General features: G+C 40.7%; 1 protein-coding gene across 4 annotated transcripts in view; it reads left to right on the top strand.

Moving 5' to 3' along the window:
- The window catches only part of MYO1D (myosin ID), a 348475-nt gene that overhangs the window by 86249 nt on the left and 235118 nt on the right, over positions 1-27108 (top strand). For all 4 annotated transcript variants that reach the window (XM_082603144.1, XM_082603145.1, XM_082603146.1 and 1 more), the window contains exons 2-7: positions 13983-14191; positions 16397-16490; positions 18874-19039; positions 21270-21323; positions 22502-22597; positions 26523-26639. In XM_082603144.1, coding sequence (XP_082459270.1) covers positions 13983-14191; positions 16397-16490; positions 18874-19039; positions 21270-21323; positions 22502-22597; positions 26523-26639 — 736 coding nt within the window. The remainder of the gene's footprint in view (positions 1-13982; positions 14192-16396; positions 16491-18873; positions 19040-21269; positions 21324-22501; positions 22598-26522; positions 26640-27108) is intronic.

Raw genomic sequence — 27108 nt, 5'->3', positions numbered from 1 at the left:
TCTCTTTCATTATGCTTACCACATGGCCTTGTCTGTTTATGTAAACCTTTTAGTACAATGCCATGCCTTATTCTTTGTAACTCAGGCTCCTGGCCTAGTGCCTGGCACATGGCACTTATTAGTAACTCACATGTTTATGAACACACACAATTAGCAACTAGCAGAGCAGGATTCAAACCCAGGGCTCCAGGGCCGTATAACTCTAAAGCTCTTAATCTTTCCAACATAGTCCCTGCCCATCTCGGGAACATACCGTAACAAACGGGATAAAACGAATTGACTCCATCACATAGAGACCATGATTTTGCCAGAAGCAGAAACAAAATGCCTTCACCCTTGGGAGAGATTCTCCCCTAAGAACTGGGGAAGGTGAACTGAGCCGTATTAAAGTTGGCAGTAAGCTAATGAGTGTTGCATAAGTTTGGTACACCAGTAAAGAAAGGGATCAAAGTTTTGTGTACTTTGAAAATAAAACTGCAATATAGGCTGTCCTTTTGAAATAGGCCAGCATCATTGGTTGAAAAAACGCACACCCAGGAAACAGAAATCTCATAGATTGTAAGTGGAAGTATAAATTGCTGCAACTTCTTTGGAAAATAATCTGGCAATAATTCATAAATTTAAATTGCAGATAATCCTCTGAATTACCAATTTCAATTCTAGAAATGTTTTCTACAAGTGTATATACACATATGCACAAAGAAATATATGCCATTATATATATAGTTGCATTGTTCATAGTAACAAATGATTGGTAATAATTAAATATTTTATTGTATATTCACCCATGAAATGAAGTACTATACAGGCATTAAAAATGAGGCTTTTCTCTATTTACATGAAACCATTGCCAAGATATATATTTTTTAAATTAGAGAGACAAAAGTCATCCATGGAAGAAACTACATGAATGCATGTGTGTGTATGCCTAAACTATTTCTAGAAGAATTCACAGGAAACCAGTGGCAGTGGTTACCTCTGATGAGGGAAGCTGTGGCAGAGATGAGAGAAATACTTTTTACTACCTATTCATTGATATCTTTTGAATCTTTTACTAAGAGTCTGTATTGCCTATTCAAAAGTAATAAATTAATAACATTTAAACCTACTCTATAAGGAAGCGTGGAAGTTGGATTTTTATTAGCAACTTTAAATTTTGATATAATTTCAAATTTACAGAAAAATTGCAAGAATACTACAAGAAACTTCCTAAGAGTATACCTTGCATTTAGTTGTTATCTCTCTCTCTTTTTTTTTCTCTCTTTTGGCCACTCTGCGTGGCTTGTGGGTTCCTAGTTCCCCAACCAGGGATCGAACCTGTGCCCTCAGCAGTGAAGGAAATGGAGTCCTCACCACTGGACCGCCAGGGAGTTCCTGTTGTATCTCTTCTAGTCTGGATTGTTATTCAGCATTTGTCTGTTTTCTTGACTGTGAAGTTTTCCACTTATTTTGTAGACTATCCTTCAATTGAGGGTTGTTTTGTGTTTCCTCCTGATTGGATTCAGGTTGTGTGTTTGGGGAAGACACCACAGAAGTGATGGCCATATCCTCACTGCCTTCTACCAGGAGGAACTGTCTTTCTCTGGGTTCTCAGCCCCAAGGCTACCGAGACTACAGGAGACACAGCTCTCCTTCAGGGCACACATAGAAGCTTTCAGGTCATTTCATGGCTCTTGAGCTGGGAATTCGAATCCCTGAGGGCATCCTTTTCATTCACCACTTTGTCCAGGGACATTAGGACCTCCCAGCCAACTTCCTATACTTGTTACTTTTCCAAGAATGTTTGAAAATATATACAGTCACCCAGCTCTTTGTTTCTTACAAAGGTTGATTAGGCGTATCCAATGGAGATTTTTTTTTAGGCAAGTTTATTTTTATTTATTTATGTACATTTTGGCCATGCCTCATGGCATGTGGGATCTTAGTTTCCTGACCAGGGGTCGAACTCGTGCCCCCTGCAGTGAAAGTCTGGAGTCCTAACCACTGGACTGCCAGGGAAGTCCCCGCGATGGAGATATTGATGTATCTCTATGGCCAGATCACACCATGGACTTTCAGTGCTCTCTTTACTACTAGAAATAGAGTCATTAGTGGCTGTAAACCTAATCATATTAGAGAGCCAATTCCAGAACCCCCAGAACCAGTTCAGAAAACTCATCCTGAAACAGGAACCTTCCTGCACTGTTGGTGGGAATGTAAATTGATACAGCCACTATGGAGGACAGTATGGAGGTTCCTTAAAAAACTAAAAAGAGAACTACCATACAACCCAGCCATCCCACTACTGGGCATATACCCAGAGAAAACCATAATTCAAAAAGAGACATGCACCATGGGAGCAACCTAAGTGTCCATCAGTACATGAATGGATAAAAAAGATGTGGCACATATATACAATGGAATATTACTCAGCCATAAAAAGGAACGAAATTGAGTTATTTGTAGTGAGGTGAATGGACCTAGAGTCTGTCATACAGAGTGAACTAAGTCAGAAAGAGAAAAACAGATACTGTATGCTAACACATATATATGGAATCTAAAAAAGCAGTACTGATGAACCTAGTGGCAGGGCAGGAATAAAGACGCAGACGTAGAGAATGGACTTGAGGATATGGGGAGGGGGGAGGGTAAGCTGGGACAAAGGGAGAGAGTGGCATGGACGTATATACACTACCAAATGTAAAATAGTTAGCTAGTGGGAAGCAGCCACGTAGGAGATCAGCTTGGCGCTTTATGACGACCTAGAGGGGTGAGATGGGGAGGATGGGAGGGAGACTCAAGAGGGAGGGGATATGGGGATATATGTATACATATAGCTGATTGACTTTGTTGTGCAGCAGAAAGTAACACAACATTGTAAAGCAGTTATACTCCAAGAAAGATGTGGGGGGAAAAGAAAACTCATCCTTAAAATTCTGTTCCTCTGGAACCACTCTTTTTTTAAAATTAATTAATTAATTAATTAATTAATTTGTTTATTTATTTCTAGGTAAGTTGGGTCCTTGTTGATGCGCGCAGACTTTCTCTAGTTGCGGTGAGCGGGGGCTGCTCTTCGTTGTGGTGTGCGGGCTTCACATTGTCGTGGCTTCTCTTGTTGCGGAGCATGGGCTCTAGGCACGTGGGCTTCAGTACTTGTGGCACATGGGCTCAGTAGTTGTGGCTCATGGGCTCTAGAGCTCAGGCTCAGTAGTTGTGCCGCATGGGCCTAGTTGCTCCACGGCATGTGGGATCTTCCCGGACCAGGGCTCGAACCCGTGTCCCCTGCATTGGCAGGCGGATTCTTAACCACTGCACCACCAGGGAAGCCCTGGAACCACTCTTGGTACCAAAATCTGTGTTAGTTTTGGTTACCCAGAGAAACAGAACCAGGATAAGAGAGAGAGAGAGAGTGTGTGTGTGTGTAAACAGTTTTTGGCTTACGTAATTTTGGACACTGTGAAGTCCAAGACCTGCAGTCGGCAAGCAGGAGACCCAAGACAGCCGATGGTGTAAATTCTAATCTGAGTGTGAACTAAGGCAGGAGACCTATGTCCCAGCCAGCTCAAAGACAGCCGGGCAGAAAGGATGCCTTCTTACCCGTTTATTCTAATCAGGCCTTCGATGGTTGGTTGAGGCTCGCACACTGGGGAGGGCACTCTGCTTTGCTCGGTCTACTGATTCTAATGTAAATCTCAACTAAAATGACCCTCACAGACACACCCAGAACAATGTCTGACCAAACGTCTGGACACCCCGTGGCCCAGTCAACTTGACCTATCAGATTAACCACCACAGGCACATGCATTCGTTTGTTTCAATATTGGTGATACTAATTTTGATCAGTTGGTTTAAGTGGTTATAAGGTTTCTCCACTAAAAATTATTATCTTTCCCTTTTGTAATTAATAAGTGATTTGTGGGGAGATCCTTTGAGTCTGTGTAAATATCCTCTTCCTAGTCACACTTTCAACCCCTTGTTTAGCATACGTGGATCATTTTCTAACTCACATCATTCCTTCTCTATTTCCTACGTGGCATTCCACTCTAAAGAAGGGCTTTTCCTTCTCTTATTTATTTCTTTTTTACATTGGTGTGGACTCAGAGATTCTCATTTTATCCAAAGGATTATAATGTTCCTAACATTACTTATTTTAATGCTCATGTGGTCCTAGATGTGGCCAGGAGCCCATTCAGGCTGGCTGCTCTGGCCTTTTGACATGTCCCCATTGTTCCTTGAGTACTTCCCTACTTTCTGGCTCAACATGCTATTCCAGTTTCATCTTCTATTTTCCCTGTCCAAGCTCTGGAGTCAGCTTTTCCTCCAAGGATCCCTGGGTCCTTTTAGTTAAGAAGGACGGTATTTATAAGCCAACATCTGGGTGCCATTGCTTCTAAGCTCTCTCAGCAGACGGAGCTAGGAAAAGTGTGTGTACATACATCATCCCCCCTTTTATCTCCCATAATCCATAAATTTATACTGAAATCTTCAATTCTAAGTCAACCCCATGTATTTTGTAACTTCCTTCTCTAACAGTGAAAAAAAAAACCTGTCTTAGTTGGAGTAGGTACCGTTCAATCATATTTTCCTGGAATAAAAATTGCTATTTATATCTAGATTATGTGAAGTTTCCCACATGAAGGGAAAGATTATTTTATGTTGGGTCATGGGGATATGGCCCATTTTTAACTAGATGACATCTTGCTATATTTAATACTCCCCCCACCTCAGTTTTTGAAAGTCACAAGGAAATAAGAGAAGTGAAACAAAGTATATAAATAGGAAAAAATGGTAACGGATGGCAGGTGATTTAAAGTTTTGCACACCTCATAGCCTGGATTTTCTCTGTAAGTAGAAAGTAAAACCATTTTCTGAGAGAGTAGAGGTGGGCTAAAGGAATTCATTCATTCATTCCTTTATTTTTTCATTCATCAAATATTTAACCACCCCCTATAAGTTCCAGGAGCATGTTGCATGCTGAAGATAAAACAATGATCAAGATAGATATGATCCGTACTCCCCTGGAGACAGACAATAAACAAGAAACTGCTTGTGGTAAATACTATAAAGGAAACAAGTAAGTGTGAGATGACAGGGGTGGGGTGCAGTTTCGACGGGAAAGAATTTGTTTTATTCTCAGCCAGAGCACACAGTGACCAGGAGTAGTTGGCATGCGATGAGCCAGTATCTCAATATCAGATTGGCCTGACATTGAGGTTTTCCGTGGAAGAGATTTAAGGATAGGAGTGAGTAGTTAGATTTATATTTTCAGGTCATGCCTCGTGCTGTGTGGAGATTGAAAGGGGTCAGACCAATTAAGACGACACCTGTGATGGGGAAGATACCTGTGACTGCATATTCTTGCTAACATTGTGCACTATAAAACTCTTGATCTGGGCTTTCCTGGTGGCGCAGTGGTTGAGAGTCGGCCTGCCAGTGTGGGGGACATGGGTTCGAGCCCTGGTCCGGGAAGATCCTGCATGCCGCGGAGCAACTAGGCCCGTGAGCCACAACTACTGAGCCTGCGCGTCTGGAGCCTGTGCTCCGCAACAAGAGAGGCCGCGATAGTGAGAGGCCCGCGCACCGCGATGAAGAGTGGCCCCCACCTGCCGCAACTAGAGAAAGCCCTCGCACAGAAACGAAGACCCAACACAGCCAAAAATAAATAAATTAAAACAAACAAACAAACAAAAAACCTCTTGATCTATAGGTGAGAAATTGTATCATATTGTTGGTTGGATTTGCATTTCCTTAAATGTAAGTGAAATTGAGACACATTTTCATGGAATTTATTTTGGTATAACTAGTTGCATCAGGTTCCTAGAGTTGCTGCAACAAATTACAACAAACTGGGTGGCTTAAAGCAATGGGCATTTATTTTATTTATTTATTTTTTTTTTCGTGGTACGCGGGCCTCTCACTGTTGTGGCCTCTCCCGTTGCGGAGCACAGGCTCCGGACGCGCAGGCCCAGCAGCCATGGCTCACGGGCCCAGCTGCTCCGCGGCATGTGGGATCTTCCCGGACCGGGGCACGAACCCGTGTCCCCTGCATTGGCAGGCGGACTCTCAACCACTGCGCCACCAGAGAAGCCCGCAATGGGCATTTATTGTCTCACAGTTCTGAAGGCTAGAGGTCCAAAATGAAGGTGTCAGCCGGCCATGCTTTCCTCTGAAACCTGTAGAGGAGAAATCCTTCCTTGCCTCCTGCTAGCTTCCAGTGGTGACCATCAGACTGTGGCATTCCTTGGCTGGTAGCTGCATCTGCCTCTGTCATCACAGGGCATCCTCCCTCGGTATCTGTCTGTCTTCACAGGCATTTTCCTCTTCTTGGAAGGATACCAGTCATGCTGGATTAGGGCCTGTCTGATTACCTCATCTTGTTCACATCTGAAAAACCCTATTTCCAAATAAGGTCAGCCTCCCAGGTACCAGGGATTAGGGCTTCAACATACCTTTTTGGGGGGACACAGTTCAAGCCACCACACTAATAATCTGTATTTTGTTTTTCCAGGTGGCTAGCTCCTTTTCTAACACTATTTATTATTGGCATTATTGCTGTTTTGAAATGTCACCACTGCCATATACTAAAGTCTTCAGGAATACCAATTATGTCGCCTCGTTATCTCCCACTTCTAGAATTCCTTCTTTCTATTTGAATTTTGTTTTTCCATTTCATTTTGCTTACATTTCTCTACCCCTTCTCCTTGGCCCTGGCTATTTTCAGCAGTGCCCATTCCCCTTTTCTTTGTCTTTTAATATGACCTTCATTTCTTTGGGGTTTTTCCCTTGAGCTCTTTCAGTTTATCTCCTTTTAAAAAAATGGTTTTAAATATGCTTTTGCCCTTTTTAAACAATGTTTTCTTTGATCTCTTGGTTTGTAGGGGTATATTTTCTTTACATTCTTGGCTTTCATGCAGAAATATTTTTTCATAATTTTTCTCCTTTATGGCACACTTTTTTTTTCGTGGGTATTCTTGATCTGCTTTTTGTCCATCCAGTTCTTTGCCTACTTTTTTCCTTTAACATCTTATCATGGGCGCCATTCTGTTTCACTTTTGATTACTGCCATCTTTGAATAGGTGTGTTTCATTCTGGGTTGGTTAGTTGCTGAAAGATAGGGTGTAGAAGGACCAGTAGATTGCTGAGTTTGGGATCTGTTATTTCTAGACTCCTTCTCACCAACACTCTGCCCTGAAATATTTGGCAAGAAGTTTGCTTGACTAGCAAGCAGGTCCCATATGTACACCGTGAGACTCCTGGGAGGTGAGTTAGCATTACCTCTTTTCATTTATGAAGATCACCTGCCATAGAGCAGTTGTACCTACTTTTTCATTTTCTCCTCTCCATTCTGACAGTCTGCTTTTTTCTGCAAAAACGTATTGAATAATTTCTACTCATTTCTTCACGTAGCTCCACCTTGCAGCTATTCAGAAGTGTCAGACGGGACCCATTTTGTTCCGCAGCCACCTGCATCCTGAGACCCTGCCATTCTTGTCAAAAGACAGTTGCCTTGGCCACTTAGGGACTGCAGCCACTCCTGGAGGACTTGCCTGGGCTTTGCAGGGGCACACGCTCACTCTTAGCAGCCTTCTTCCATGAGGGCTCGTTTCCAACACTTCACACCCTTTCTTCACAGATGGTGTTTCCGAGTTGTAGCTAGTTTTCTGTTTCCTCATAGGTAAAGTTTTCTTTTCTGGTTTTATTTTGTCTTGTTGATTATCAGAGGGTAGAGTAGGACTAAGATATCATTACTCCAGCCTCCTTAAATGAGCATCCCTTAGGTGGTATATGAAGTTGATAGTGGACCCAACCCTAGAGAACTTGAGTGTTTAGAGATCTTTAGGGAAGAGCAGCCAGCAGAGGAGACCGAGGAGGAAAACCCAGAGAATGTGGCCGCACAGAAGCCAAGAAAGAATGTGGGGAGGAAATAGGAGTCAGTGTCAGATGTTGCTGGGACACCAGTAAGACGAGGACAGTCAGCCAGTGGATTTAGCAGTTTCATTGGGAACTTACTTTGGGAAGTTTGGTCAAGGTTTACTGAAGTGCTGGACAGGAACCCAGATTGGAGTTGGCTGAGGAGATAATGGAAGACAAAAAAAAAAAAAAGAAAAAGACAAATGGCATGTGTAGGTGAACATTCCTGAGAAATGTGAACATTCAAAGCAATTTAAGGTTGCCTTCGCCTTGAAAAGGGAAAGAAAACAGGCCAAATCGTTGTGGTTAAGCGTCACCTATTTGAAATGTATGTTCTCATGAAATAAATAGTATTTATTCATGAACAAAAATATTATTAAGTACATAGTAGACTGTTTACAGAGAATTTTCCTCCCGGTGATAGAGTCCATATAGTTTAAGAAGTCGATCAAGGGTAACACTGAATTCTGTTAGTGGGTGAACTTAGAATCCTCGGGAGTACATTTTGGAATCTCATCATCCAAAATAAATTCCTTTTTGTCTTCCACCCAACTCAAAAGTTAAATACAGTTTTGTCTCTCGTGTTCAGCCAAGTGTTCAAATTCTGCCCACTCTCCCTTTAAAACAACTCAAATTTCTCTTTCTCTCATTTCTACTGTTGTTCCTTTCATTGAGGCCCAGCCTTATTGATCTCTTTAGCTAGAAAAGTCTTCACTTTTTTTCTTGTTTCTAGTCACATCAGATTTAGACTTCCTCAGTCTGGTTTTCAAAGCCTGTCATGTCAGAAAATAACCTCAGTGTCCATCAGGGGATGAATGGATAAAGAAGATGTGGGGCTTCCCTGGTGGCACAGTGGTTGAGAGTCCGCCTGCCAATGCAGGGGACACGGGTTCATGCCCCGGTCCGGGAAGATCCCACATGCCGCAAAGCGGCTGGGCCCGTGAGCCATGGCCGCTGAGCCTGTGTGTCCGGAGCCTGTGCTCCGAAATGGGAGAGGCCACAGCAGTGAGAGGCCTGTGTACCGCAAAAGAAAAAAAAAAAAAAAGATGTGGTACATATATACAGTGGAATACTATTCAACCATTTAAAATAAGAAAGAATGGGCCTCCCTGGTGGCGCAGTGGTTGAGAGTCCGCCTGCCGATGCAGGGGATACGGGTTCGTGCCCCGGTCCGGGAGGATCCCACATGCCGCGGAGCGGCTGGGCCCGTGAGCCATGGCCGCTGAGCCTGCGCGTCCGGAGCCTGTGCTCCGCAACGGGAGAGGCCACAACAGTGAGAGGCCCGCGTACCGCAAAAAAATAAATAAATAAATAAAAAATAAAATAAAATAAGAAAGAAATCTTGCCATTTTTGAAATGAGGGCATTATGCTGAGTGAAATACGTCAGAGAGAAAAACAAATGCCATACTATCTCACTTATACATGGAATCTTAAAAAAAACCAAAACAAAACCCCAACCTCATAGATACAGAGAACAGATTAGTGATCGCCAGAGGTGGGAGTTGGGGCGGGGGGGGGATGGGAAATGGGTGAAGGGGGTCAAAAGGTACAAACTTCCAGTCATAAATAAGTCATGGGGATGTAATGTACAGCATGGTGACTAGAGTTAATAACACCGTGTTGCCTATTTGAAAGTTGCTAAGAGAGTAGACCTTAAAAATTCTCATCACAAGAAAATATCTGTAACTTTGTACAGTGACAGATGTTAGCTAGACTTATTGTGGTGACCATTTCACAGTATATACAAATACTGAACCGTTACGCCGTACGTCTGAAACAAATATAATGTTGCATGTCAATTATACCTCAATTTTTAAAAAAAATCCTGTCATATCAAATCTGACTCCCTCCTACTTTTCCAACTGTTCCCTGACATTCCCTAGTACAAGTTTTCTGCTCTGGTTAGGCCAGCCTCCTTCCCATATTTCTAATCTTGCCACATGGTTTCTGCCTTCATGCTTAAGTTCATGTTCGCAATTAGCACTTCGTTATCTTTAGGATTGTTTTGTGTGTGTTGCCGCACCCCCAGTGTCATACTTCTCTGTGGGGTTGTACACATAGTCTGTCCATGTCTGATCTGAGGGAGCTGCATACACCTTGACTTATAGGTAATCTTTTATAGAAGCACATGTGCAAATTAATGAGGCTATATTTTTAAAAAAATAAACGTTTCAGGGACTTCCCTGGTGGCGCAGTGGTTAAGACTCCGCACTCCCAACGCAGGGGGCCCTGGTTCGATCCCTGGTCAGGGGACTAGATCCCACACGCCTGCCGCAGCTAAGAGTTCACCTGCCACAGTTAAGGAGCCCACCTGCCGCAGCTAAGACCGGAAGCAACCAAATAAATAAATAAATAATTTAAAAATAATAATAATAGATGTTTCAGAATTGACGTACAAAAGACTGTTGTTCTCCAGAGGCATAACCTTGGTATTTTCTCCATTGCTACTCACTAATTCAAAAACTTTTTAGAACCTCTCTGTTTCATTCAGAAGCCAGTGAAGATATCCAGCGCATTCAATTCATATTTTTAATAAACTCCTTAAAGAAATTGTTCTAAAAATCAATTGCTGTTAAGCTATTTTCACTATGTGGGGAGGTTTCAAAGGGAAAAAAAAAAATCTGAACAGAGCGAAGACTATAGTAGCCCTAGTGTTGGGGATGGGTACCAAGAATGGCTTCCTCGAGGAGCTGAGTTTCAGGCTTTTGAAGAAGGAGTGGGAATCTGCCAAGCAGAGGGGGAAAGAAGAGGCAGGTGGAGAAGGGCATTCTAGGCAGAATGGACCCCATGGGCAAACCATGCAGGCGTGGTGGCCTCGGGAACTGTAACTAGCTCATTAATGTGAGAGCAAGAGTGACATGGGCTGGAGGGGTGGGAGTGGGGTTGATGTGTGGAAGTGTGTGGGGAGTTAGGAGGGTCCAGCGGAGAGAAATGTGGAGGCCAGAACACAAAAGACGTGTGCGCCCCACTGACGTTTGTATATTACCCTTCAGGGTTCCATATCACAAGGAGTTTGTTGTGATCTTCTGTGCCACCATGGTACCTGCTTTTAGTATCTTACGTAATCACACTAGGTCATTATTATTGACTTATAATACTTCCCTGCTCCTTATTCCTTTTTTAATCCGCAGGGTCACACCCAGTGCCTGGCACAAAGTAGATATTGAATAATAATTATAAAATGTATGAAACCTGAAATATTTCAACTATGCAGAATGAATGATAAAAGGTTTGCACACAGAGGTCCTAGAAATGCCTTCCTTGGTCTCTTGTAAGAAGTGGTATCACGCATTTGTCATTTAGGATAATGACTGCCATTCCTCCTAGAGGCAAAGCAAAGAGATGAGGATTACCTAAGTGCTTGCTTACTTCATACCCCGAGGCTCTCCAAAGCAGACGGGAATCTTGGGTTGGTGTTAAGGTGTATGCTGACACCATCTAGTGGTGATTTTGGGACCTAACCAAATTGAAAGTTTCGTCTTTAACAACCAAACTTTTGCTGAAACATTGTATTTAATATCGTATTTTGTTAAGCCTTTGCCACTGTCTTCAAGTTCATAGCTACTCAGTGGATGGTTTTATCTATTGTGTTTTACAAAGATACTCGGAAGTTTTGATAAACAAAACATTCTATTTGAAATAAAATGGAATTTCAGAGAAAGTACATGATTGGACGGACCTGGACTCTTAGAACAACATTCTAATCTCATACGTTATTTGCTGTCTCTTAGTCACAGAGTTCCAGACTCATGAGGCAATTTTTTTTTCTAACATCTTTCTCCTTCTCTTTATTTTTCTGTTTGGACAATGTTTTTTTAAACTAAAGAATTTTGTCCTTTAAATTCTTATCTTTGAAGATAGCTGTCGAGCATGTCTTTCACATTTTCAGGTTAAGCCAGAAAGGCTTAGCTTCTTATTATTTTTGTGGGTCTTTGAACATGAGTTATGTAGACATTTTGCTTATGACTCGTGTTGATTGACAGCTGAGGCAGGGAATCGAATTAGGATCACTGCATTAATTCCTCGTGTGTAGGGATTGCTGTGATTTTCGTAGCAATGCTACTAAAATAAAAGCATTCATTAAAAGTCTCCTTCATGCAGAACATAATTGGATGCATAAGATTAATCGCTTTTTTTTTTCAGTGCCAGAGGGAGGGAAGGGTATAATTATCTCCCTTTTACAGGTGAAGGAGGCTGAAACTCATGGAGGTTAAGCAGCTTTCATAGGCTCGCTGCTCTTAAGTTTGCAGTGTGAGCCTTTGGACTCAGGTGTCAGGGATTCCAGGGTTGGTGCATTTAGCTACCATGTAAACTTTCTGTCCAACAATGGGGAGGATGCAAAGGAAAACCACAGGAGAAAAATGCACAGAAAACCTTAAAGTGGTCAATAACTCTTATTTAAACATACACTAACTACTTGATAAAAATCTTGGTCTTGATTTATTGTTGACATTATCAGCATGTTTGTTTCCACTCCTAATTATAGCGGACAGCCTTCATTCCAGTGTAAAGGGAGTTAAAGGGTCTTGCCCTTTGGTCTCAATGCTTTAGTTATTTCTCTGCTGCAGTGACCCTACAACAGGAGTGCTCAGAGACCCGGCCGCTGTCCATGGACCAGCATTCTCCCATCCTGGTGCTCCCTTCTCCCAGCTCTTGGAAGCGAGCTCTCCCTGCCTGTGCCTCTCGGCAGGTGGAGAATGTAGTGGCAGCCACTTGTGTAGAAACGTCCATTTGGGTGTTGGCCTCGCTCTGGTTCATATGTGTTTATATGTGTGAGTTAATGTGTCAATGGTAAATATATATGGGTTTTCTAAATTTTATATTGAATTTTTTCTTTGCAAATATAGACACGTGATTTTGCACAATTGGAGTCATATCATGTATGCTGGGGTTTTTTTTTTTTTTTACTCTTTTTTTTCTCAGTTCCTCTGGCTTTCTTCCAACTGCCCACATGGCCTTCCTCCTCATCACCCTACTGTATGTATTTAAAAATACGTAAGACAGGGCTTCCCTGGTGGTGCAGTGGTTGAGAGTCCGCCTGCCGATGCAAGGGACACGGGTTCGTGCCCCGGTCCGGGAAGATCCCACATGCCGCGGAGCGGCTGGGCCCATGAGCCATGGCCGCTGAGCCTGCGCGTCCGGAGCCTGTGCTCTGCAACGGGAGAGGCCACAACAGTGAGAGGCCCGCGTACCGCACCAAAAAAAAAAAACAAAAAAAAACGTAAGACATAATATGCAGCCTTCCATATTTTTCCATGCTCATGTAATCATTTACAAAATATATTTATGTACAATTTATATACATATCATATACATATACAGGGTGGATTTTTAGCTTCTTTTATGTGTGAGTGGTGGGATCATGTTATACTTTTTAAAATACACGTACCTTTCAACCAGCTATCTCATTCCTGGGAATCCGTTCCACAGAAATAAAGGCACTGATTTGTAAGATTATGTGCCAAGAGTACTTTCTACAATTTGTTCATAATAGCAGGAAGGATGGGGGGATGATTGAATTAATAAGGGTATATCTGCACTGTGGAATTTTAGGCAGTCATTTTTTTAAAAAGCGAATTCGATTTATGCCAGAAATGTCTCCTCTACCATTCTCTCTGGTATGGATTTTGCTGTTTTTATTCCTTTACTGACATTTTAGTGGGATTTCAAGAGGGAGAAGAAATAAACGTATTTGGACAATTTTCTTTACCACTGAAAATCTGACTAAATGGATTTCAAGACCTGCTCCAGCTTCTGTTATCTTTTCCTCCTGGAGCTCTAAGGTTGTCTTCAACTCTTTTTATTTCTTACCCTTCTGTATTTTGGAAATTAGGAAATCCCCAGCCTCCAAAATATTAAATTCTTTCTTCTCTCTTGGCTTATAACCCCTACTGATCTTTTCTACCAGCAGCATCCAAAGGAACCCAGCCTCAAGCATCATCTCTAAAAGTAAACTCAGAACCGTGAAATGTCAGTTCAGAAATAGTTCCTGGGATGTTTGGATTTTCTTGGAAATAAGAGACTCATAGGAAAGAAATAGCATCTCTGTATAACCACAGCTCCATCTTCCTTTTCTTTGGCTTCTGTGCAGATTTGAAAAAGGGCGTATCTACACATTCATTGGAGAAGTCGTTGTCTCTGTGAATCCCTACAAGTTGTTGAACATCTATGGGAGAGACACTATCGAGCAGTACAAAGGGCGTGAACTGTACGAGAGACCTCCACATCTTTTTGCCATTGCCGATGCTGCTTACAAGGCTATGAAGAGGCGATCAAAGGACACTTGCATTGTGATATCAGGTATTTAAGGAGTTCCCTGTTCTTCCAAGGTCAATACGTATTTAACTTACTTGGTACTCAAGGGTCCGAACATTAGTTCTTTTTTGAAGTTAAAAGCTTAAGTAATTTTATAGGAGAAAAAAAAAATGTAATGCCAGATTATTTCTATCATTTCGAGCATCTGCTAATCTTGGTTCATTTACACATTACATATTATGTTTGGATGGACTTCTGGTCAATTTTGTAGACTGAGGTGACATGGGAAATTCATCCTCCCATCTCAAACACGGAAAACTACTGCATAAAAATCTAACAAAAATTATTTTAAATAATCACAGAATGAAACCAGGAAAATGAAATCCTGAGGTACCAAAAAGGAAGAATGAACTCCAAGTCAGACTGGTGAACGGGAGCTAGTGACCAGGGACATACAGAGGCCTGGGGGCTGGAAGCAGGCTCTCAGAGCTGGGGGCCAGAGCTTTAAAGGCTGCAGAGAGGGAGACAGGTGACAGACCCTGGGTGCCCAAGCACTGGAGCCGAGCCCTCTCTGTAAAGCTGAGCTCTTCAAGGAATCTTGTGTAGTGAGTTGGGAACAAGAAAATATCTGCCCACTGACCCAGGATACCCTCTCCCCAACTGTGGGACTTTTTTTTCGTGCTAATAATACCTCATATTCGCATGAGTGGCTTTATACTTTTACAAGGCTTTGGTGATCTTTATTCCATTTTGGTTATCAGTGCAGCTCTCTGTTTGGTAAGTAGGACAGTTGTGTTTCTACTTCACAGATGAGGATATTAAGGGTCAGAGAAGTGAGGCAACTTAGTGTTGGAGTTGAAGAATCATATCCTAAGGCTACATTTTATTAAAACAATTTTTTTTTTTTTTTTTTTTTTGCGGTACTCAGGCCTCTCACTGTTGCGGCCTCTCCGGTTGCGGAGCACAGGCTCCGGACGCGCAGGCTCAGCGGCCGTGGCTCACGGGCCCAGCCGCTCCGCGGCATGTGGGATCTTCCCGGACCGGGGCACGAACCCGTGTCCCCCGCATCGGCAGGTGGACTCTCAACCACTACGCCACCAGGGAAGCCCTAAAACAAATTTTGAAGGCAGTATTATTGCCTGATTGTAAAAGGTGGCGGTGTAGAGCAGGAGGCAATTTTATAAGTGTATAAAGTGAAAGCACAAAGTCCCTTTCCCTTGACTACCTTGTCCCCCCCAAAATCCTAGCAGTAACGCCTGTGAACAATAAAGCATTTATCCTTTGAAACATTTTCTCGGTGTGTGCAAATACGTATAGTCACACATGCATATGTAATTATAAATATAGAATTATAGAATTACGTTATAACTGCTATTACCTAACTTGTTTTTCCATTTAACAATGTCTAGTGGACATCTTTTCATTAGAGTACCTATAGAAGTAATGCATTCTCTAACAGTTGTGTAGTATGCCATTGAATAGTTGAATCATAATTTATTTACCCAATCCTCTACTGATGGGCATATTATTTTCAGATTTTAGCTATAACACATAGTGTAGTCTGCAGAAATAGTCTGAAAACCTTTGAAGATTATCATTGGATTATATTAGTATTTTTAGTATTTCTAGAGTATAAAATTCTACAAGTGGAGTTTTGGGTCACAAGGGATAAACATTTAAAAATCTGGGTTGATAATTATAAACTTCTCCCTCTTCCCCTCCTTATGTGAGTTGTCATGCTTTTTCTGTGACACCGTATGTCTGGAGCGTGCTGCCTTTGTTTTGCTTTTTCACTAAAATTGCTCTAATTTTCTGAAAAAATTATTTCATCCCCATTAAGATTTTTTAAAACCCTGCCATAGAAAACAAAGTTATATGAATTTTGCCGTGGCCACTGTTTGTCACTTCCTTGTTTCTTTTCCACTGGACTTCAGAGTCACTAAGTACTAAGACTTTAAGGAATTAGTTTACCACATTTTATCCCTCGATATTTTTACTAAGTAAATCTTGATCTGTAATCTGTTATTTTGCTTCTACAATAGTTTTAATTTTTTCAACATGTTCAGATCTGTTAGAACCAATCCCATATCGACAGGATGAAATAACTCAAAAAAACCCCCCAAAAAACCAAACAGTGAAACATAAGGGATTTCAAATGAATAACTAATGTCAAAACTTGAAATTATTCTATTAAAAATTATTCCTCTTGGTTTACGTTGTAATCTTAAGCCTTGCACAATTCTTCCCCAGGGGAAAGTGGAGCTGGTAAAACGGAAGCCAGTAAGTACATCATGCAGTACATTGCGGCCATCACCAACCCCAGTCAGAGAGCGGAGATTGAAAGGTAAGGGCAGTCTAACAGTGGGAGGAAGTGCTCACTGGAGCTTCATTTTCTCTACAGACTTGACTAGGTTAGGCCTAAACTCTGATATGCGTGGAGTGTTTATTAATGGTTAAATTACTTTGACTCCCTCCCTGCATACTGTCCCTGTACTTTTATTTATATCCCTCGATTTCTGTATGTGTCTTTAATAGAAAGACACCTGCTAAGGTGATTCTAGTCGGTCACCGCTGCCTTCAGTGTTGCGTGTGCTCAGCAAAGATGTTATACTTTACTGGTAGTTGTATTGTTCAAGCTCTCACAGGTTTCTTGCCCTTTCTACTATACCAGCATCTTTTGTAAACTGTGTTCTACACTCCCTAGAGTGGAAGGGGGACTCTGGGAGACAGATCCATGCCGTTCCATCATTGCTAGAAGCAGAACCTTGGTATTCGAAGCTCTGAATAGGGTTCATTTCCTGAACGGGTTTCAGGCCACATCATGCTCTGCTCACAGCAAGATGAGTGATAAAGCGGGTACGCACTGTCTGGGGCCCAGTGTTCAGCAGAGTGTCTGGTACGTGGTATTTACGTAGTAAATATGTAAGGAATGAAGGGATGGGTTTTTTTTTTAAAAATAAGAAAGTAGGAAGTGTGGCTATAAAGCAACATGGCTTGACTTTCTTATGTGGTGTGGACTTTTTGAAGAGGAAAAAATAAGAGCTTTCCAAAGTTGCTACTTTGAGGCCCAGTATTTATTTACAGAAGAGTCACATTCCGTATATACATCTCCATCTTCAGTTTTATGAATAGAGAGAAAGGAAGCTGGGTTGGTCTGAAAGCAGAGAATTTGGACTAGACTACCCTGCATGGGTAGAATTGGGCTAGATTGCCAGGTCAAAAGAGGTATTTTTCTTAATAGTGATACATCCCCAATTCTGATTCTGACTTTGCAACCTAATAGGACAAGAACAAGGATATGAGTAAGTTTTTAAAATTTCCTTTGGAGCTGAGGAGAGTAACTGGCTGAGAACTAAATTAATTTTATTTCTAAACCCAGTTGGTACAGTGGAGTAAGGCATATTTACATTTACTAGTTTTTTTATTTATTATTATTATTTTTTTTTTGGCTGCGTTGGGTCTTTGTTGCTGCGCTCAGGCTTTCTCTAGTTGCTGCGAGCAGGGGCTACTCTTCGTTGTGGTGTGCAGGCTTCTCATCGCAGTGGCTTCTCTTGTTGCAGAGCACGGGCTCTAGGCGCACGGGCTACAGTAGTTGTGCATGGGCTTAGTTTCTCCGTGGCATGTGAGATCTTCCCGGACCCGGGCTCGAACCCGTGTCCCCTGCATTGGCAGGCAGATTCTTAACCGTTGTGCCGCCAGGGAAGCCCCATTTACTAGTTTTTAAAGAGCATATCTTACCACAGTTTTATAGACACTTTCCTTTATTTATCATAAGCAAGCAGTTTCCCTTGCCCCAATTATAATTAGACTTTCATTCATGAGGAGGTAAATTTGTAGGGTCACTTACAGTGGTAGTGGAAGGGCCAGGGGATCCGGTACATCAGGTTATTTCGGCGATATGCCCATATAAGAGGAATTTTGTCAGTGAAATAGAAACAAAGACATAAAGCCTAGAATGAAGTTAGAATATATCCACTGGGAGAGACTGCTCTATAAAGAGTTAGCATTCATCGAATAAAGAATGACTTAAATACCTGGTACCAAAGAGAGATTCCATACAGCTTCAAACGAAATGATGAGCAGTTTCTAAACTAATCAAGACCACATTTATGATGTATTAACCAAATGCGGTAAATTTCACTAGGCTTTATAAGCAAGAACTTTAAAAATGGAATCATTTTCTGTATCACCCGTTCTTTTCAGAGCATCTCTTTTTAAGATTTTTCTTTATGTAAATAAAATATGTTCATTTAAAAGAAAAACTAAAATTTACAGCATGATGTAAAACATGAAAGTTCCCTGAAATTCCACCCTACCTACCCCATCAACCTAGGTAACCATAGTGAAGTGTGCTGTCCCCTCCAGATTTGTAAGCATTTACTAACACATGTGTGTGTGCACACACACATGCCCCCACACATGTGCACCCACACACACACACACACACAAATCCTGCAATACATATTATTTTGCAACTTCATCTCTCATTCATTAATATATTCTGCACATCTTTCTATGTCACTACGTATTGTACTGGGAAACCAAAATTTATTTTTATCCATCCCTATTGGTGGACATTTAGGTTGTTTGTAATATATATATTTTTTGATGTTACATACAGTCAGCATCTTTGTACACAAATTTGTGTGTCTTTTAATGAAATTTAGTTTCTTTAAAGTCCCAGCCTTTAAAACTTTTACAGTGACTTTCATTTATCTGTGTTAAAGAGTGAAGAATATGTTGCTTAAGTCCAACTGTGTCTTGGAAGCTTTCGGAAATGCCAAAACCAACCGCAATGACAACTCAAGCAGGTTTGGAAAATACATGGATATCAACTTTGATTTCAAGGGGGACCCTATTGGTGGACATATCAATAACTACTTACTGGAGAAGGTAAAAAGTGCTTAATTTCTGAGGATAATGTTTGCAAATGCTGCTTTTTTTTTTTTTTGGCCTAGAATTGTTTTTTCAAATTGAGTTATAATTAACCTACAATATTAGTTTCAGGTGTACCATGTAGCGATTCAGTATTTTTATACACTCTAAAATGATCACCACAGTAAGACCAGTTACCATCCATCACCATACAAAGTTTACAGTGTTATTGACTATATTCCCTGTGTACATTACCTCCCCGTGACTTATTTATTTTGTAACTGGTAGTTTGTACTTCTTAATCCCCTTCACCTATTTCATCCATCCCCCCCAGCCCCATCCCCTCTGGCAACCACCAGTTTGTTCTCTGTATCTATGAGTCTGTTAATGCTGAATGTTTTTTTTTAAAACCTGATTATATTAGAAGAATTTCTTTCATTGACCCAAAGTAGCGTTTAATCCTGCTCTCTGTCCCTTCCTGCTCCTCAGTTAGCTTTCTATGGCAAAATAATCTCTTTTTGTGTTCTCTTATTAGCACTTACCGTATCAAGCTGGGAAAAGTTATAGACTTTGTAGGTAAAGGTTTAGGTGGGGGAGGGGGGAGGGGTGCCAACTTTTGGGTAACGGTTAACAAAAACCTATCTAGGACTAATCACTCCTACTCCTTCTACACACCCTCCCATGTTTTTATTTTAATTGATTGACAATCTCGTTTTCTTCTAGTTTCTCTTTGTTCACTGCTTTATAGTAACATAGATGTACTTTGTGATCTTACAGCCTAATTATGAAGCATCCTGCATTTGGTGTGTGAAAACTTAGAGTGTGTTTTTATCTGCCCATGTGAATGATAGGCCCAATTTGTAGAAGATTCCAGTTAAAACCCTCCTCTGGGGACTGCCAGAGAGGCTGTGTCCTAACTAATCTTGAGTAGATTCGCCTGGTTATTACAGTTAAGATTGAACTTTACTAGGTTAAGTCTCCACCTTGAATTGTACTCAGATTTGAACCGACATGCCTTCTCCGTTAAGTGTCTTCCATCTCAATCACACCATAGCAATCTTTATGGCAGCAGAAAGCAGTATAAATCTTATTTTTGTTTGTTAAACTGAAGTCAGACTGTTAAGGAAATCTTGTTTTATCAGAGTCAGTTGAAAAATGACAGGAAGTACCAGTCATTATCAGTCTTTTTTCCAGAATGTTTCATGGCTTCACATAAAGTACATGCTCAATCAAAAGAATCCCCTTGAATGAACATACATTTTGAGTCCTCTCTTAAATCTTTTTGAAGGCATCTAAAGCGGAGGTCTCTGTATATGGATTTTGTTCAGCTCACTTTATTACAGGATATAAGGCATTGCTCTTTGAAATGCCAGCAGGCCCTCAGGAAGGGAATGTTGAGAATATTCCTCCCTAAACATTCCTTCCTATTCTCCCCACTTGCAATCCCCCAATCCAAAAAATTTCCTCTTTAGGCTCTAGGTTTAAAAAATCAAAATAGCTTCATTTTCAGAAAGTTTAAGGAACTCTGTTTTTAAAAGAGTAAAAAGAATTGTCAAAAAATTGCACAGAAAACCCCATAGAGGAGATCTGGTTTTAGGTTGGTCCCATCCGTGTGGTCTTTAGGACATTTCAGTGCTCTGTTGATACAGGATTCCCTGGGAAAGTGGCTCTCATTTTCTTTTAGGAGTACATTCTCAGATGAATGATTTTTTAAAAATTTATTTTACTGAAGTATAGTTGATTTACAATGTGTTAATTTCTGCCATACAGCACAGTGATTCAGTTATATATGTATATTCTTTTTCATATCCTTTTCCATTATGGTTTATCACAGGATATTGAATGTAGTTCCCTGTGCTATACAGTAGGCCCTTGTTGTTTATTCATTCTGTATTATATATTCTATAATAGTTTGCATCTGCTAATCCTAAACTCCCAATTCATCCCCCCCATCCCCTCTCCCCTTTGGAGATCACAAGTCTGTTCTCTATGTCTGTGAGTCTGTTTCTGTTTTGTAAGTAAGTTCATTTGTATTATTTTTTAGATTCCACATATAAGTGATATCATATGATATTTGTCTTTCTCTTTCTGACTTGCTTCACTTAGTATGGTAATCTCTAGGGCCATCCATGTTGCTCCAAATGGCATTATTTCATTCTTTTTTATGACTGAGTAGTATTGCATTGCATATATATCCCTCATCAGATTAATGATTTTAATGTGCTTTTTTTTTTTTTTTTTTTTTTAGTCCAGAGTGATTGTGCAACAGCCAGGAGAAAGAAGCTTTCATTCTTTCTATCAGGTTAGTAATCTGTTATGCAGATAATCAACCATTTGCTCAGTTGTGCAGGAAATGGATGTTTTTATTTGGGGCTCTCTCCTGTCCTGTGCCTCCCATGCCTCCATTGGCCTGCGATACGTTACTCATGTGTGCACACACGCATACACCCTACCGCGTGGGCTTCTTCAGAGACTTGACGAGCATGGCTGTTATAAAGAGCTAGCAGGTGGTTAACCAACCAGATGACTGCCTTAGTTGAGCATCCCTTGTGTTTCTTTGCAGTGTAGGTAACATTTTAATGACCCTGAAAGCTTTTGAAATGGTACATTCTGAATGTGTTAAATTAATTTTCTTATTTTTGAATTGAAGCTTTTGTTCCCATTTTGGGGTGTTCCAGAGATGGGAATAGAAATTCAGGTTGTTTTCGTTAAAAAAAAATCAATTTTAAAAATCCAATAGTTACATCTTTTCAGTAAACCAAAGTGTGCAGTTTAATATAGAGGATTTAAATGTATTGCCTTCTAAAATGCATGTTCTATGTAGAAGGACTGTGCGTATTGTATTTGTGTTTTTGTTGACAATTCACCATGTTTCCAATAAACTAGCTTTCTACCAAATATAAGAGTTCTGTTCGTTTCAAGAACCCATAACTTTTTCCGCACTTGAGTGAAAGTGTTGGAATTTGTCTTTGTCCAGCACTACAGCCCTGGTTACCCAGTTGGCCTTTCCTGGGATATAGAGATTGATGAGGCAAAGCTGTTTGTTTCCAGTGTGATTCAACATATGACTGGCTGCTGACACCTCTTAGTTCTGAGGCAATATTGGCTTTTTCTGAATTTGAAACATAACCCTATGCTGTCCAGATAACAAGGCTGCTAAGCACGTGACCACCACAGAGCGCAAGCTCCTGTTTTACAAATGGCCACAGTCAAAGCAAAACCTTTCATGCCAGTTATGTTGTGAAAGGGCTAAGACTCTATAAAATAATTTTCCTCATGACTGTATAACATTGTCCATCACTGATGATGTTGAAGCCATTACCTTCGAGGTTTAAAAAAAAATTCTTCGAAGCTAGAAACAGGAGGACCTAAGTGAATTAGCCCAGAAAATGAAAAAAAGCTAGACTACCAGTAAGAATACATGGTGTGTTGGGTTCAGGATGTATTTTGCTAACTTATTTTTAATTAAATATTTTTCAGCTACTCCAGGGAGGTTCAGAGCAAATGCTCCGCTCTCTGCATCTCCAGAAATCCCTTTCATCCTACAACTACATCCATGTTGGAGCCCAATTAAAGGTAAGAGTTTCCTTTTTGAGATGATTCAGAAATAGAATCAGAGAATCAGAAGGGACATTAAATAATCATCTGGTCCAGCCTGCTGCCTTTAGGCAAATGAATGGCTCTTTTATTCTACTCTATTTTTAAAATTCTCAGGGATGGAGATTCAATATATTATTGACTCAATAACTTTGCTTAATAACCCATTACTGTATTTTATCACCACCCAATAGGAAAGAAGTTTCTCTCTTATGATATTGTGGGGTTTTAAAATTTTTTTAATCCTATTACTTTTATTTTGACACTATAAAAATATTGTTACAAGTAGGAAATCCACCACAAAAGAAGGTACCATATCATTTGTCCAAAGGCAAGTTGGTAAGATGAAAGTTTAAAAGCACTGTGGTTATAAATAAATAAATAGATAGATAAATAGATAAATAAATAAAAGCACTGTGGTTGAAAATGGATATCAAAGATTGCTATTCACTATTTTTTCCAATAATGATTTTGATGTATCCTAGAAATAGTTTTGTGACCCTTGGAGCATTTCTATTCAGCCTTCAATTTTTTTCCATTTTTTTCCCCTTCCTTTGCATGTAAGCCCTTGCTCACACATATGCAGATCTTTTTGCCCTTTTATTTCTAATTAGTTTTCTGCTATATATATAATATAATTTCTGCTAGCCATTTTATAGCTAATCCTAGTAATATAGTAGCTTATTGGTGATAGGTTATAAAACAGTAATTGCAGTGTTATCCAATTTTGTTGGGGGAAAGGAGTGTGTGTATGTATGTGTGTGTGTGTATATATATACACACACATACATACACATGCACACACACATACACACACACACATACATGAAATAAGATTTGGAGGGAAATAGACCAGGGTTTTACTTGTTTACTCTGGATGGATGAGATTATGGATATTTGTGTTCTTCTGCTTTTTCCGCATTTCACATTTCTTCTATAATTAAAAATGCACAGCTTTTGTAGTTGGGGGAAAAATAAAAGAATTTATAAAAGGAAAGAATCTAGCTGTGGGAGGTGTTTCTTTTTTTTTGTAATTTTTGCTCTTCATCTTCAGCTAATTATACCTGCATTACTGGTTTAATGGTCTTTTTATTATTGTGCATATAAATAAATGATATTTAGCGTTTTGCAATTTTCCATTGTTTGAAATTTAAGTTGCACGAATTTTTTACTTTTACAGTCATCTGAGAGCAGGGTGTTTGGCTGAAAATTAATTGAAAGCAAACAAAACACCGGAAGACAATACTCCAGCTTTCTGAGAATAGGTCAGAGGTACTTAAAGATGTATAAAGGATTGTAAAATCGACACTTAAAAAGCCAGTGACTGAAAATATTCTTTTTAAATCCAATTGTCTTATTGACCAAGTGGCTTTTGGCCCGGTCATGTAGAGCCCCACAGAAAGCAAGTATTAAATAAACATTTAGCCTTTTTTTCAAAGCTAAATTTAGCTTAGGTTCCCTTTCCATCAAAGTTTTCCATTCCTATTCCTCCCCCTCCTTTTTTTCTGCCTCTCTAATAAAAACAAAGAAGCAATACATGATCACAGTCAAAACCTAAAATAAAGATGAACCAAAAGGAAATAAAAATATTCTAAAGCTCACCATCCAGAGATAATTATCGATAACAACAGTTTATCTGTATATATTTATTCATGGAATCATATAATAAATCCTGATGAAATAAACCTTTTATTATATTATAATATAATCGTTAATATCTTCCCATGTAAACAAATATAAATTAATAGAATGATTTTAGGAACTATAAAGTATTGTACTCTGTGTATCATACTTTTACTTAGCTATTCTAAAATATAGGACTCATGTACATTTACGACCCTGTGGGTTACAGGTAAGGTAAGACCCATTTAAAAGTCACCAAAAACAATGAGGAACTTGGTTCTCTCACATAACAAGAAGCCCTAGGATGGGGCAGTTCCAGACGTGGTTAATTCAGTGCCTTAACAATGTTGATAGGGACCCAGATGTTCGTTTGTTTCTCCCACTTACCAGTTCTGCCATCCTCACTGGATCGGGCTGGTCTGCTACAGCTGATTTTCCTCATGGTCCCCATATGGCAGCAGCAGTTCTAGGAGTCACAGGCAGAGGAAACGTTCCTGGCCGTAACCCTTGATAAGCTAGGGAAACCTCATGTCTTACAGACCAGAATGGCATCACATGCCCATGGCTGACCAATCACTTGGTAAAGGGAATAAGGTCCCTGTGATTTGTTTAGACCAATGAAGATTTACCTCCTGAGGCTGGCACCAATTCTGAAGAACGGGTGCACTCAGGGATGGATAAACAAATCAGCGTTCTATCAACAAGAAAGAAGTGGGGCTGGGGAATGCCTGTTAGGTAAGCAGCTGACAGTTCTCCTCAGTAGGACATGTAGACTTTGTGTCTGGTTTCTTTACAGTTTTGACATGGTTGCAGCTTCTAATAATAGTGATATCTGATACTCAAGTGCTTTTTATGTGCTAGGAGCTAGGGAGGTGCTTTCTATAAATTCTCATTCCATTCCCACAACAACCCTGTAAGAAAGGTATTATTATTCCCATTGTACCCACGAGGAAATTGAGACTTGACAAGGTTGACTATCTCACTCAGAGAGCTGGGAGGGGGAAGAGCTTGCCTGGTCGTGTCCTGGACGTTAGAGGAACACGTGCTCATCAGGCAGAGGGGGATCCTCCCTGTGCTCTTCCTTAGCAGGTGAGCGTCAGGCCAGGTCTCTGTGTCCCGGCCAGAGCAGAAACTCACCAAGGAAGAGATCAGGCCCTGCGCAGATGCTGCTTTGGGAAAACTGCTAAGATAAGCATTACCGTTGCTTTATTGTAAATTTTATTGATACTCTTGTATTTCCAACCTGAGGGCTACAGATCCTCAAGGCAGGCGATTTATCTTTGAACTCCCGTCTTAGTCTAGCTGGGCTGCTACAACAGAAATACCATAAACTGGGGTGCCTTATACACAACAAAAGTTGATTTTCACAATTCTGGAGGCTGGGAAGTCCAAGATCAAGGCACCTGCAGAGTCAATGCACGCTTCCTGGTTCAGAGGTGGTGCCTGCTTGCTGTGTCCTCACAGGGCAGAAGGACCAAGGGATCTCTGGGGTCTCTTTGATATGGGTACCAATCCCATCATAAGGGCTTCACCCTCAAGACCTAATCACCTCCCAGAGACCCCCACCTCCTAACACCATCACCTTGGGGGTTAGGATTTCAACCTACGAATTTGGGGGTCGGGGGACAGACATTTATTCTACAGCAGCACTTCTGTGCCATTTAAAGATCTGACTTGCTGCATGTTTGTTGAATGCCTGAAAAAGTGAAGTGATAGTCCCAGACCATTTCCTAGCTTGCTGAATGATCAAGGCAGGCCACTTGGCTTTGGGAGGCCTGCTCTTCCTCACCTGTGGAGTAAGAAAGCCTGACTGTACAAGCGTGGGAGTGTTGTTCCCAGCCTGGACAAGACTAATTGTGGAACAGAAAGCCATAGACGACAGTAGTTAGGCATATGTCTCGGAGGCTCCGTCAGTCAGGAGTTTCCATTTGTGGTCTCACATCTCATGCCACTTCCTCCACTCATCCTGGAGCTTCTCTGAGCCAGCTTAGGACTTGCTTCCTCACCGAAGGTTCCAGAAGTGTTCCTGGTGCTTGTCTTAGGTGATGGCGACTCTCACAGTTGGGCATTGTGGGTGCTAAATTATGTTTCTACCCCTGAAATCATTTTTATTTTCTTTGGATACCCATCATCCCTTCAATGACTTACTCCAAAGGCATCAAGACCTTGGCTACACTTGAATTTAGTCTCATAGTTTTTGCTCATGTTTTGCTCATAGTTTTGCTCATGTTAATGCTCACATGCAGTGTCTGTGACCTCAGTTTCCTGTTTTCATTCCTAGTCGTCTATCAATGATGCTGCAGAATTCAAAGTAGTAGCTGACGCCATGAAAGTCATTGGCTTCCAACCCGAGGAGATTCAAACAGTGTATAAAATTTTGGGTGCTATTCTTCACTTGGTGAGTGGGGACGCCTTTCAGAATTCTTCACCTCCCTGTGGGACTAGGATGTTCTTTCAGAAGGTTTGGGGTTTTGTAAAAAGTAATTTATGTAGAGAAAATTCCTCTGACATTTTGAAGAAATTACTCCATCTGTAGTTTCCTCCAACGTGTTATAATAATATGAGGGATTTTCCAAGCCACTTTGGGTTTTGAGACTGTGGCTTTAGTTCACTGCCTTCCTGGTATGTCAGACTTCGAACTGGTTAATTTCAAAGGTAAAAGAGTTCAGCAGTGATGTGACCACCAGTGGGATACGCTAAAATCTTTTGAACAGAGCAAATTTCTAAAGGCATTTGAAACATAGAATCATAGATTTCTAGAACTAGAATTTTGATGATCTCATTTTATAGATTGGAAATGACTGGCTTAAAAGCACATCCAGTTCATTGCAGCCAACACCACGGACCACCCTGGCCCACTTATGCAC

The sequence above is a fragment of the Mesoplodon mirus genome (genome assembly GCF_964341445.2).
Source record: "Mesoplodon mirus genome assembly, chromosome: 18".
Taxonomy (NCBI): Eukaryota; Metazoa; Chordata; class Mammalia; order Artiodactyla; family Ziphiidae; genus Mesoplodon; species Mesoplodon mirus.
This window is presented reverse-complemented; position numbering and strand designations above follow the sequence as displayed.